General features: G+C 46.8%; 2 protein-coding genes across 5 annotated transcripts in view; one reads left to right on the forward strand and one right to left on the reverse strand.

The window, feature by feature from the left end:
* Positions 1-12,891, reverse strand: part of LOC148522909 (alpha/beta hydrolase domain-containing protein 17C-like) — a 541,817-nt gene that overhangs the window by 389,296 nt on the left and 139,630 nt on the right. The window lies entirely within an intron of this gene.
* STX3 (syntaxin 3) overlaps positions 1-12,891 on the forward strand; it is a 66,587-nt gene that overhangs the window by 22,742 nt on the left and 30,954 nt on the right. For 3 of the 4 annotated variants that reach the window (XM_088473514.1, XM_088473513.1, XM_088473515.1), the window contains exon 2: positions 12,249-12,326. In XM_088473514.1, coding sequence (XP_088329640.1) covers positions 12,249-12,326 — 78 coding nt within the window. Of the gene's footprint in view, positions 1-11,718; positions 11,751-12,248; positions 12,327-12,891 lie in introns of those variants that run through there. The other variant, XM_088473516.1, reaches the window with a different exon arrangement.

A 12,891-nucleotide genomic window follows, 5' to 3' on the forward strand; every position in this document is an offset into this window, starting at 1 on the left:
ACGCCGGTACTTGCAAGCTGCTAATCATCAGGGTATTGGGTGACCTCTGCCTCTTCAAATTGATTTCTGCCTTTTGAAACCGGATGACTGGCCAAATCCTTGGATCATACAGGGCTGATTGTTTTGGCCTCCTCACTTGCTGAGTAATATATATACTACCAGTATGCATACCTTGAGGCTACTTAACCTATCATCAGCCATTCACACAGGAGCAGAGCTGGAGCTGAAAGCAGGACAAATGTTCTCCCTGAGAAACCTTTCATTTAAATCTGCCATTTAACTAAATGTTTAGTTTAGTTTAGTTAATTATTTGGACTTAGCAGGTAGAGAAGTCTAAAGTTGATGTTAATGTGTTCTCTTCCCCAACTGGTTTCCGCCAGGGGACGCAGGGCGAATTTGGACGCAGAGAGGTGGATTTTCAGTGTATATATCTCTGGTTGGTAAAGGGTGTGGCTAGCCAGACCGGGCATGTTGTGGGCAGCACAGTTACACTGATTCCAGCAGCCATGTTTAGATGGACATTCTGTGACTCCATAGGTCTGATGCAATGGTGCGGCCAATTAAGCCGATGCTGGGAATTTTTACGCAAAGCAGCGGATTAGCGCCGTATCTGGTGGCATCTCTGTAGGAATTGTGGCTGCAGCATTAGCATAAAGCTACAGGCGTGCTACGTAAAACGTTGCAGGCGCACTGGCATTTAGCGACCATCACTGAATCAGGCCCTGTGTGTGTGTTTTGTAGTGTTTTTAAACTATTTATTTTTCTGATATCTAAGTGGAACTAAAAGACCAAGGGGTCTATTTACTAAGCAGTGTTAGGAGACAGAGTGAAAAGTGATGTCTGTGATAAGGTGCCAGCCAATCAGCTCCCAACTGTCATCACACAGGCTGTGTTTGAAAAATGACAGTTGGGAGCTGATTGGTTGGCACCTTATCACTTTCTTATCACTTTTCACTCTGTCTCCTAACACTGCTTAGTAAATAGACCTCTAAATCACTGTACTCTCTGATCCACTGTGCTTATGCAGGCCGGTTCACACTTGCGCACACATCTGTGCAACTGGCCCTGCAAAACCGTAAGTCATTCATTCCTAGTTGTACCTGAGACATTTTTAGACTAAATTATAAAATAAAATAAAAAGTATAGAAAAAAAAAAAACAGTCTAAGTGGCATAATTGGGTCTCTATTGATAAACAGGCCTGCATTAGAGCTATACAATTTTCAACCTATTACAACACAATGTACTTCCAAAGTAGGTACTTCCAAAGGGGTGAAGCTTATACAAAAATGGCTGGCGTTTCTGCCAGAAGTAGGTGGAGAGAAAGAGGAGGGCTGGCAAGAGAGACAGTGGGGGCTGACTGGAGAGACTGGGCTGGCAGGAGAGACAGAAGAGGGCTGGCTGTAGAGACAGAAGAGGGCTGGCTGTAGAGGCAGTGGGGGGCTGACTGGAGAGACGTAGCTGGCAGGAGAGACAGAAGGGGGCTAGAGAGATACTGGGGGACTGGAGCAAGCCATCCCCACACCAGGGGAGGGGGGTTGTCACCACCATCAATTTTACCTCTGAGCGCCTGGCATGAACTTATGCCCCCGATGTTGTGTGATGTGTATTCAAAGCTTTGTCATGGATTTCCCATACTTTTTTTTACACTGAGTGGAAAATATGTTGACATAATCATGATTTTTATGCGTTTCCCAATCTATTGTGGTGTATATTATAGTTTGTAATACCTATATATCTATTATGAATAGTGATTATCATACGCATTCTGTGTTTATTTTCTTTAATTGGGCATTTCTACTAATTTACTCATTATTGTCTATTAAAGTAGTGACTGACAAAGCCTGTGACTAGGGATGTGAAAACGATATTACACTTATATGGCAGTGTGTATTGAGCAGTGCCTTTAAATCTCAAAATATGTACAGATTATTCCTACCTCGAAAGCTCTAAAATGAGCAGATCTGATTGTGTCATGCAGTCGTGGGTGGTGTAGTATTCAACATTCATATAGAGCAGGGATGGGGAACCTCAGGCACGGGGGCCGTATAAGGCCCCCAGAATCCTTTAGTCTGGCCTTCTGAGCTTTTTTCTGCTAGTCATATCTGGCTTGCAGGGTGCCTAGAATGGCATCCTGCAGGCAGAATCCACGCAGCAGTGACACCTAGAGCATCCTTATGACACTTCAGACGGTCACACTGCTGCCCTTACAGCTCCCCAGAGCATCCTCAGGATGCCACACTAAGGGGGCGTGCAAAAAAAAATTAAATATACCAAAATGGCCCTTGGCAGAAAAAAAGGTACCCCACCCCTGATATAGAGCATGCATGTGACATGAACAGGTATATCAGGATATTAGCAACATACAGGGAGATGTATCATACATTGGAGAGAGATAAAGTACCAAAAAATCAGCTTCTGTCACTTTTTAAACTCTGTAAAGTGACATAAGCTGATTGGTTGGTACTATATCTCCCCAAGATTTGATACATGTCCCCAAGAGTCTGACTTCCCTCTCGCTGTCCGTCTGTCTGATTTCACACATTGCTCCCACTCTAATTTTCAATTCATCAATGACTTATTGCTCAGGGGTGCCCTCCCACCCTTTTCCGCCCACCAAGAAAATCGCAATTTACCCACCTCTACATTCCATCAATGTCTACAAAATTTAAATTTCATCCAAATCTCTGGGACCAAGGGCTTCATTCAGAGGCGGCCGTACGTCTACGACCGCACGGCCGCCTCGATGTTTGTCCAGTGCGCATGCGCACGAGGGAGCCGGCTCCTTCGTGCGCATGCGTGAGACCCGCTACGACCGACAGCGCCGGTCGTAGCGGGGCTCTTTCCAAAGGGGGTGAGCTGTCGATGTTGATTGACAGCTCGACCCGTTTGGAAGGCGGGCCGGGGGGGTGGCAGCCCAAATGGAGGCGTTCCCATGGGAACGCCTGCCGTTTGGGGGAGGCCCCACTGACATCACTAGTGATGTCAGTGGAGAGCTTCCGGCTCTGTCAGAGCCAGAAGCTCTCCGGGGCTTACGACAAGTGAGACCCTACCCTAGGGTCTCGTCGTAAGCCCCGATGGTCGTGATGGTCTATGACCATCGCGACCATCACCCTAGCGGTCGTTAGAGCTGTGGGTGTAAACCCACAGCCTAACGACCGAAACAGAGGCGGCCGGTCAGGATGCAAGCGGCCGCCCAGTTTCTGAGCGACCGCTTGCATCCTCCGACCGCCTCTGAATGAGGGCCTAGATTCTCTGAAAGACCTCTTACCCTCCAGGGTCATAATCGCTTCCTTGTTATCACTCTTATTTCCTTAAACCTGCTTCCATAAATCGGAACACATATGTTACACCGCCAGCCGCATGGCCGGCGGTTCAAATCCCGGCAGCGCCAGGCCGACGTGGAAGGAAATCCCGATCATGCGAAAGGCAAGTATTAACCCTAAGTTCCCCCCGGGGGTGCCTAACCCTAACCCTCCCTCCCCCTAGCCTAAACCTAACCTCCGGGGGGGGGTGCCTAACCCTAAGTCCCTACCCCGGAACCCTAAACCTAACTCTCCTCCCGCGGCTGTCCGCGCGCGCCATCCCTTCGATCGGAATGCCGGGCGCCGGTCTCCCGGCGTAGGTTAAGTAACCCTCGCCGGGATTCTGTAGTGGAGATGCCGGCGGACTGCATAGCGACCGCCGGCATCATAGACGCATACCTATAAATCCTACCCACAAGAGGAATTGGGAGGTTGATATAGGAGAGGAACTGGACGCGGATATTTGGTCGAGAGCTTTCAAATATTCCACATGTGTCTGTTACAAAGAGAATGCTTATACATTTCTTAATTTCGCTGGTATCTGGTTTCCAGGCCAGGTTGTACAAAATGTATTCCTCCTATTCTTCGGCCTGTTGGAGAAATTGCCAGGGGACAGGCACTTTTCTCCGTATATGGTGGAATGGTCCGGTCTTGCAGAGGTTCTGGTCTGAGAGAAATGCTCTTATTGTTTCTCTAACTTGTGTTGTATTTCCTATTACCACTTCCCCTCCTGGATACCCTCAAGTCAATACTTTTGTTTGTCATGTCCTGAGTGCTGCCACCTGTCTCCTGGAGGGTGCATTGAAATCCCAGTTCTCTCCGTCCCTGACTGCTCTTCAGACCATAATTTAGTATAATTATGAAATGGAACTTATGACCAGCATACTTCAGGACACTTCACTATCATGATTTTGGGACCCCTGGACTCTCCACCATGGTATCTATTCCCGGCTGATTTAAGCCCACATTTTGCTATCTGTGAGGTCCCTTGGCCTTTATCTTTGCTGATGACGTGTGTCTTTAGAGAGATATTCCCCCCTTCCCCCACACACACACTTTCATGGTCCCCCCATCATCCTTTATAAAATAAATATTTTGGCATCTTCATTTCACGGTTTCTTTTTATGGGCAATATCATCCCCTCTCTGCAATACGCAATAAGATGTTTGGGAGACAAATGGGTGTAATTTGATGGGTATAAGATGGCATTATGTGATTGGAACACCAGCTGTGGTAATAAGATATGCCACAGACTGGTATAACAGTTTGGGCCTATGCTTGTATAATGGGGTGGGCACAAGCTATAGAAATGTGGTGTGCACTATATGATGCCATGTCATAGATTAAAGCTCAAAAAATAGTCTTTGTACAATAACTTTGCCGGTAGGCACTGACTGGTACAAAGTGGGGGAATATGAAGATTATGGGAGAACAGGGATGAGTCTGGGACAATGAGCAGAAGAGGCACTGGGAAAATATATTAAGCCCTGTAAACAGTAAACAGTGGAGAAGTTGCCCATAGCAACCAATCAACTTCTAGGTCGCATTTGTGAAGTACATTCTATAAAATGATAGGTAGAAGTTGATTGGTTGCTATGAGCAACCTCTCCACTCTTGGGTTGGGTTATGGCATATTCTGGGATATATGATTAGATGAATAGCTGAGGCTTTAAATGTATTTATTTTTTAAATGCTGGTTATTACTTTCTATGCACTGGCCCCCTGATGAGAATGGAAACCAAATTAGTGGCTCACAGTTTAGCCTGGAAACATTTTGCATTCCGAGCTGCCACTAACGTTTGCATTACCACTCCCACTGTATTATATTGCCATCCCACTTTGAAATCCTTTTGTATGCTACATTATTCAGCTTTGTCCTGGAAGCAAGTTTGGTAAGATCTGTCCTGCCTTAAATCTCAATTCCACCAACAACTAAATAAAACAAAAGTTGTGCGTGGAGTTATGTGAGAGGAGAAAAAATACATAACTTAAATTACTGTGCTTGGATCCCTTCATGCTCTGTACTGTATTTTACCTTATATCCACCAAAACCTAAAGCCCAGATTTATCAACATGTGAAATTCTGGTACTCCAACCAATCAGCTCCTGTCATTTTCAAACAAATGACAGCTAGGAGCTGATTGGTTGGAGCACCGTTTAAGATTACTAACGAGTGATAACAAGAATATCACTCGTTGATAAATCTGAGACAAAATCTCTAAGGGACCTATTTACTACAGTCCGCATTTAGAATGCAGATTGTAGTGTGATATTCCAATATCACAGGGATTTACTAAAAATCCCTTGCAAAGATCTGTCCCTGCGAATCCCCTTCACAGCCTTATCACTGTATTTAAATAAAAAAAACAAAACAGTGACCAGGTGTCCACGCATGTGCCAACCGGCCGGCGCTACTCTATCCCTCCGCAATGACCCCCCCTTAATTTGAATTACCTCTGGTGATCGGCGCTCCGGTAATGTCCTCCGTGGCTCCGGTCAGCTGGTCTCCCATCCTGCACTGTGACCCGGTCAGCTGATGACCGGGTAACAGTGCAGGATGGGAGACCAGCTGACCAGAGGGAGGACATCACCAGAGCCCCGATCTCCGGTCCCTGGACTTAAGTTTTTTTTTTTTCTTTTTTAACAATTCTTTTTTTTTTTATTAAGCAGTGATCAGCGTGGTCTGTTTTGATCACACAGCTGATCACTGGGGCCGACTCCGGGCTCTGCTCTGCCTGTTAGAGCAGAGCAGGAATTCGGTAACCGGGGGTGACCCTGGATAACGCCACCTCCAGGTGGCGTTATTATCACAGGGCTTCCCCCGGTATTTTTTCACAATTTAGTTTTAGTAACTACCAGACAGATCGCATTTCCCATTACAGTTATGGGAAATGCTATCTGATTACTAAAAATATGTGATAATTAGGGCTTGGAGTAGAATTTTACGAATTCTACTCCAATGCCCTTTAGTAAATTTAGGTGATACTAAAATAATGTGAAAGGGTGTGAAAACACCCCTTTTCACTTTATTTTAGTAAAAATAATGTTAATAAATAGAGCCCTAAGTGTTGGTGGAACTACCCTAGGATTTATGGTCATAAAACCTAGCTGCAGTACTGCCGAGTCAACCAGGAAGAAGTGACCTCTGACGCACGTCCCCCCCCTTGGCGTTGACGCCATTTGTGGTGCCACAGGGAAGCACCAGGTCATTGCCGCAACCTCTACAACAATCACATGATGTGCTTCCTCGTGGCTCCAACCACGGCGTCTATGCCACAGGGAGCGAGTGACTCCTGCCTAGTGTAAAATCTTACAGCAGCCTATATCTTTACTCCTCTAATGCACGTGCCTCCTTCGAGCTGGTAATGAACAATGAAATGTGCCTGTTCTTAAACTTTATTTATAAATTGCAACAATATCACTGCAGTAATTAAATGCATTGTTGTTTTCTATGAAACCTTTTTTTTTTTAATTTAATTTTCATTAAATGACCCTCACTTGTTCGGTTATTAGCCAGATTTTTTTTTATACAATTTTAGTAGCTCTTCAGGAGGTTCCATTTTCTCAAGTAGCTCACATCTCAATTAAGGTTGGTGACCACCAGGGACGCCAATAGCTGCGCCGTGCCCGGGTGACAGGGGGTGTGGCCTAATCGCGGGAGGCGTGGCCACGCCCCCTTGGAGAAAAAAAACACAGTAAAAAAAAAAATGTAGCAAGGCTGCTCGCTGGGAGAGGGGCGCTGTAAGCAGCAGCGTGTGCTGGGCTGCTGTGATGTAGAAGGGAGGGGGGGCGGTGTCGGGCCTGGGCCCCCGTCAGGCCCTTCCAGCAAACCCAGGCCCATGTAGTTTGTACCTGCTCCCCCCCTCTCGGCGCCCCTGGTGACCACTGAGCTAGAGCTACTTTACTAGTGCTTACATCAGGCCTGGGCAACCTGTGGCTGTCCAGAATTTGTGAAACTACAAGGCCCAGCATGCTCTGCAAGCTGGGAAGGTATGCTGGGACTTGTAGTTTCACAAAACCCAGAGAGCCACAGGTTGTCCAGCCCTTCCCTAAATGCATTAGTTGCCAGTGTCAGTTTAATGGTTTTGTGTATTTTTTTTTTTCTAAACCACAGTACTACCTGAATGGTTGTTGCTACATTCAGAATGTTGTATTCTGTCATCATAGAGGATTGCACAGTACCAATGTTTGTTCTGTGTGCTGCATGGAATTCTCAGTGCTTGTTTTTAGGGCCTGATTCAGAGATGTATGCTAAATGCCACCGCCGCAAATTTGTATGGTGCTAAAATGTCACAATTGCCTAGATTTGTATCGAGACGCCCACCAGCGGCATCGCAGATCCGCGCCTTGAGTATAGGGATGCAACCACTGGTTGATCATCGGCCTTCTGAGTAATCCTATGGCATAGAAAAGATAGACCACAGTGCTGAACCACAGTTAAAATAATAATACAAATTTGCTAATTGTCTAGTAAAAATGCAGTTAATTTAATCACTCAAAATGACAGAATGAAAACATATGTAGCTTTAACATGATATGCCTCTGACAAAGCCGTGGGCGGAGCCACAGGGAAACACGTCAGCCACTGCTGCCTTTGCTTGATCTCAGCAGGAACACTCTTTGGCACTGAACCAGCCGCACGGAGTAACGCTTACTACACAGCCGCATTGCTGTTTTCTCTACCCCGCTGTGGGAGCATTGTCTTGCCTATGTGCCTGTCATTTCTGGAGCTGCCTGCTCTCACGAACACCGGACTTCCATATATGCGGTGAGAATACAGGCTAACTAAGCTGTCTCTACAGGGTGCCATCTAGTTACGGCTCTGCCTATGAGCACGTTGGTAAAGTGTGCGTGTACTGCTATATCTGAGAGGTGTGTCATAAAATTGATTTGTATCCAAATGTAAATGAGCCCCAACGCAGGTAGTAAGATCTACTTGTTGATGAAAACACGCTGATACTTTTCAGAAAATGCATGTAGCCATAGGGATAATTGTGCCTTATAACCAATGCAGGGAAATTATACTAATCATCCCATTTTAATGTACTGTATAGATCTATGTTTTTTCTTTTATGTAATGGTTTCATAATGGGGGTAAGGTGCAATCAGGGAGATTGCTAGGCTCTTCTGGGAGTCAGGGAGATTGTTACTATTTCATGGAGTTTCCCTGACAATCAGGGAGAGTTGGCAAGTATATCCTATGGTCACGCAGAATGGATGCGGGAACTGAGACGACAGAGCCATATTTTCTGTATACAGGAACAGCAGTCTGAGACCCACGCCCAAAATGGCCGTGAGACGCCTGCAGTTGGGCCATCACTCCCCCATTACCTCTCACAAACGGTTCCTGACCAGGGGTTAAAGTGGGCCGGAATGGGGCGGAACTGCATTCCGTCACTTTTATTTGGAGACGGAACCAGTTCCGCCTCCATTGGCCCACCTAACCCCGGAGCCACAGGGAGGCTCCATTTGCCGGGCGCCCGCTGAGATTTTGTTACCAGCGGGCGCCCGGCTCCTTCCCCGCAGCGCCAGCAGCCGGAGGCTGGAGCTCACTCCTGAGCTCCGGCTTTCAGCTCCCCCCATGAGCACTATGGGAGAGACGTCATGACGTCTCTCCCATAGTTCAGCGGAGCAGCCAGGCGGACCGCAGCGGAGCCAGAGGCTGGAGCTCACTCCTGAGCTCCGACTTCTGGCTCCTGCAGTGCACTATGGGAGAGACATTATGACGTCTCTCCATAGTTCATAGACGAGCAGCGGCAGCCAGGCGGACTAGACGGCAGCGGGAGCGGGGCTTAAGGTAAGTATTAGTTGTTGTTTTTTTGTGTAAACTAGCTTCACTATAGAGGGCATTACTACTCAGGGGCACTACTACTGGGGGCATTACTTGGGGGCACTTCTACTGGGGGCATTACTATTGGGGGCATTACTTGGGGGGGCAGTAAAACTGAGGGAATTACTCGGGGGGCATTACTCAGGGGGCACTACTACTGGGAGCATTACTCAGGGGGCACTACTACTGGGAGCATTACTCAGGGGGCACTACTACTGGGGGCATGACTCGGGTCACTACTACTGGGGGCATTACTCAGAGGGCACTACTACTGGGAGCATTACTCAGGGGGCATGACTCGGGTCACTACTACTGGGGGCATTACTCGGGGGGCATTAAAACTAGGGGCATTACTCAGGGGGCACTATTCTGGGGGCACTACTACTGGGGACATTACTCAGGTGGCACTACTACTGGGGGCATTACTCGGGGGCACTATTATTGGGGGCACTAATACAGGGTGCATTACTACTAGGGGCACTATTACAGGAGGATTACTAATGAGGGCATTGCATAGGGGGCACTACATAAGTGGCACCACTCCTGGGGCACTGCATAAGGGGGGCTCTGCATAAGGGGCACTACCACTACTGTGGGCTCTGCATGAGGGGCACTACCACTGTGGGCACTGCATAAGGGGTACTACCACTACTGGGGGCACTGCATAAGGGGCATTATCACTACTGTGGGATCTGCATAAGGGGCACTACCACTCTGGGCACTCCATAAGGGACACCACTGCTGAGGGCACTGCATAAGGGGCACTACCACTACTGTGGGCTCTGCATAAGGGGCACTACCACTGTGGGCTCTGCATAAGGGGCACTACCACTGTGGGCACTGCATAAGGGGCACTACCACTACTGTGGGCTCTGCATGAGGGGCACTACCACTGTGGGCACTGCATAAGGGGCACTACCACTACTGGGGGCACTGCATAAGGGGCATTACCACTACTGTGGGCTCTGCATAAGGGGCACTACCACTCTGGGCACTCCATAAGGGACACCACAGCTGAGGGCACTGCATAAAGGGCACTACCACTACTGTGGGCTCTGCATAAGGGGCACTACCACTGTGGGCACTGCATGAGGGGCACTACCACTACTGTGGGCTCTGCATGAGGGGCACTACCACTGTGGACACTGCATAAGGGGCACTACCACTCTGGAGGCACTGCATAAGGGGCATTACCACTACTGTGGGCTCTGCATAAGGGGCACTACCACTCTGGGCACTCCATAAGGGACACCACAGCTGAGGGGCACTGCATAAGGGGCACTACCACTACTGTGGGCTATGCATAAGGGGCACTACCACTGTGGGCACTGCATAAGGGGCACTACCACTACTGGGGGCACTGCATTAGGGGCACCACTGCTGTGGGCATTGTATTAGGGGCAATACTACTGTGGGAATTGTGTATAAGTCGCACAAATGAGGGCATTGTGTAAAAGGGGCACTGCTGTGTGCCATACATGAATAAGTAAGGTGAATCAAGAGTGCTACTTTGTAATTTGAATTGGAAATACTATTGTGTGACCACTTCCTTTCTTTTTATGACCACGCCCCTTTCGGTTGAGCCAACACCCCTTTTTTGGTCTTCCTTTATTGTAAGAAAGCACAGAGGGGGGAAGGGCAGTGTGTTCGACCACTTCTCTAGGACCACTTTAAGCACTGTTCCTGACTGTCTATAACACTGCGGCCAAATCCTCGCTGCCAGTGACAAGGGTACACAATAGCCATGCATGCACAGGGTGACTCATGCGCAGACCACCGATAATCGCTCAACTGCATAAACATCGGTATTGCATCCATCACTGAATTAGCCCCTTAGTCTGTATATATTTATATGAAGTCACATATTGCCGTCGCTCTGTATGATTAGTGCCTTTTTCAATATCTGTTCTTTTTCTTTATGCAACTACACAGTGCAACTTCGCTTGTATGGTTTAGCAGCACTTACTTTGTATGTTTTATGTTATGATTCTGTATATGGGATATAATCATGATAATATCTAGCTGCCATGTAATGTTGGGGATCTAATGCTGTAATCTGCTTGCAGTGTAGTGTGAAATGTGTGTACTCATCATGCAGCTGTAAGTGTGTGATGTATTATACAATATTACCATTGCAGCCCATGTACCTGTTATAATGAATATAAAACGCTCTGTGGCAAATCACGGACAGAGTATGATTTAAGAACCTGATTTTTTAGATTGTGGACCCTTAAAAGTGTTGCTCTGGGCCCGGTAATTTCCAGTTATCGTGTTGTCTGTCTGCGTACTGTGTGCTGGTCCTCTACCCCTTCCCCCACCAAACAGTAAAAACCTTAATAACGTGTTCTAGGTATTATGAGGATTATCCACTGACCATCTGCCCCAAAGCAGAGACTCAAAACCTCAGAGACCGTCAGAACCTGTCAGGAAGAGGAGGAGATTTGTGGCCTGGTCAGGAGCTGGCGGCCATGAATCACACAGTGACTGACTGTGACAGCCAGTGAGACGGAAATATGTCTCAAGAATGAGAGGGATTTATATGCTCGGAGAGTACAACAAAGTTATAAATAGATCGGCAATGGGACAAAAGCAGCAGCAGAGGTTGACATAATAATAGGTGACATAAGCAGGCAGCACTGTAAATAATGACATAGTGTATCGTGAGTCACACTCTCTGTACCTCTGCAGGTCACATATAAATAACGTCTCGTGTCATCTTTTATAATGTGCTCTTGCTGGATGTTTTATGGCCCTTTGTAATGAGGAAAATATCTAGGGAGGGGTATACAGGGAATTTGCTTAGGGTGTCGAAATGTAGAGCATTTTTTTCTGCCATTGGTATAAATTCTACTTTGTCATAATAACCATATTTGATCCTTTCCCGTAGATATTTTTTTTTTCTTTTTCCCTTTTTAACTGGCGTCTGCATCAATCTGATTGGTGGGGACTTCAGTGTCCTGGGCCCCATTATTTGCACACTAACTGTTATAGAGTATATGGAAAAACTTTTGGTCCATATCCGTATTGTACTTTCCCATCTTTCTGTGTGCCACGTTACCTGTGTATGTTTACCTAGTGATGCTTGTTACAGTGCAGTTTTTCTGTGCTTTATTAGACTCAAGACACCGATGACACAGACGATGTTGATATCTCCATTGATAATGCTGCCTTCATGGATGACTTCTTTTCCCAGGTGAGAGACGTCAGGACTGTTCAATATATAATGAAACCGTATGTATTAGAATCTGCACATAGCAAGTATTGGGCCTGATTCTGAGTCACACGAAGTTGAGTGATTTTTTAAATTATTTAATATTGCTACTGACTGTGTGAAAATCACTAAAAGCTCATACGGCGCATACATCCCGCGTTGTGTGCGCATAGAAGTGCAGTTGCGAGACGCATATTATCGGAAATGTATTCAGACGCATGGAGGCGAAACGTCTCATGGTTGTGTTATGGGAGTGTCGCTGAAGTGGATGAGGAGCTTAATCGCTAACATTGGGGCCATATTCAGACGGAGAATCTGAACCTAGCATAGGGCTTTGTCTAAAGACACACCGAGCAGTAATACAATGTCTAAAAATGCTCAAAGTAGGCGTCTCAGTCCTTACATATTGAGGAGCACACTTGTACACCAGCAAAGGACTGATACATGCTTTATCTTATAGTCACAGGTACGACTACGCCAAGATACGCTAAAGCTGTTGAAGCATCATGGGACTCAGAATCAGGCCCTTTATCTTAAGTTTTAACTT

This window comes from Taudactylus pleione, unplaced genomic scaffold (genome assembly GCF_031769625.1).
Source record: "Taudactylus pleione unplaced genomic scaffold, aTauple2 ptg000136l, whole genome shotgun sequence".
NCBI classification, from domain to species: domain Eukaryota; kingdom Metazoa; phylum Chordata; class Amphibia; order Anura; family Myobatrachidae; genus Taudactylus; species Taudactylus pleione.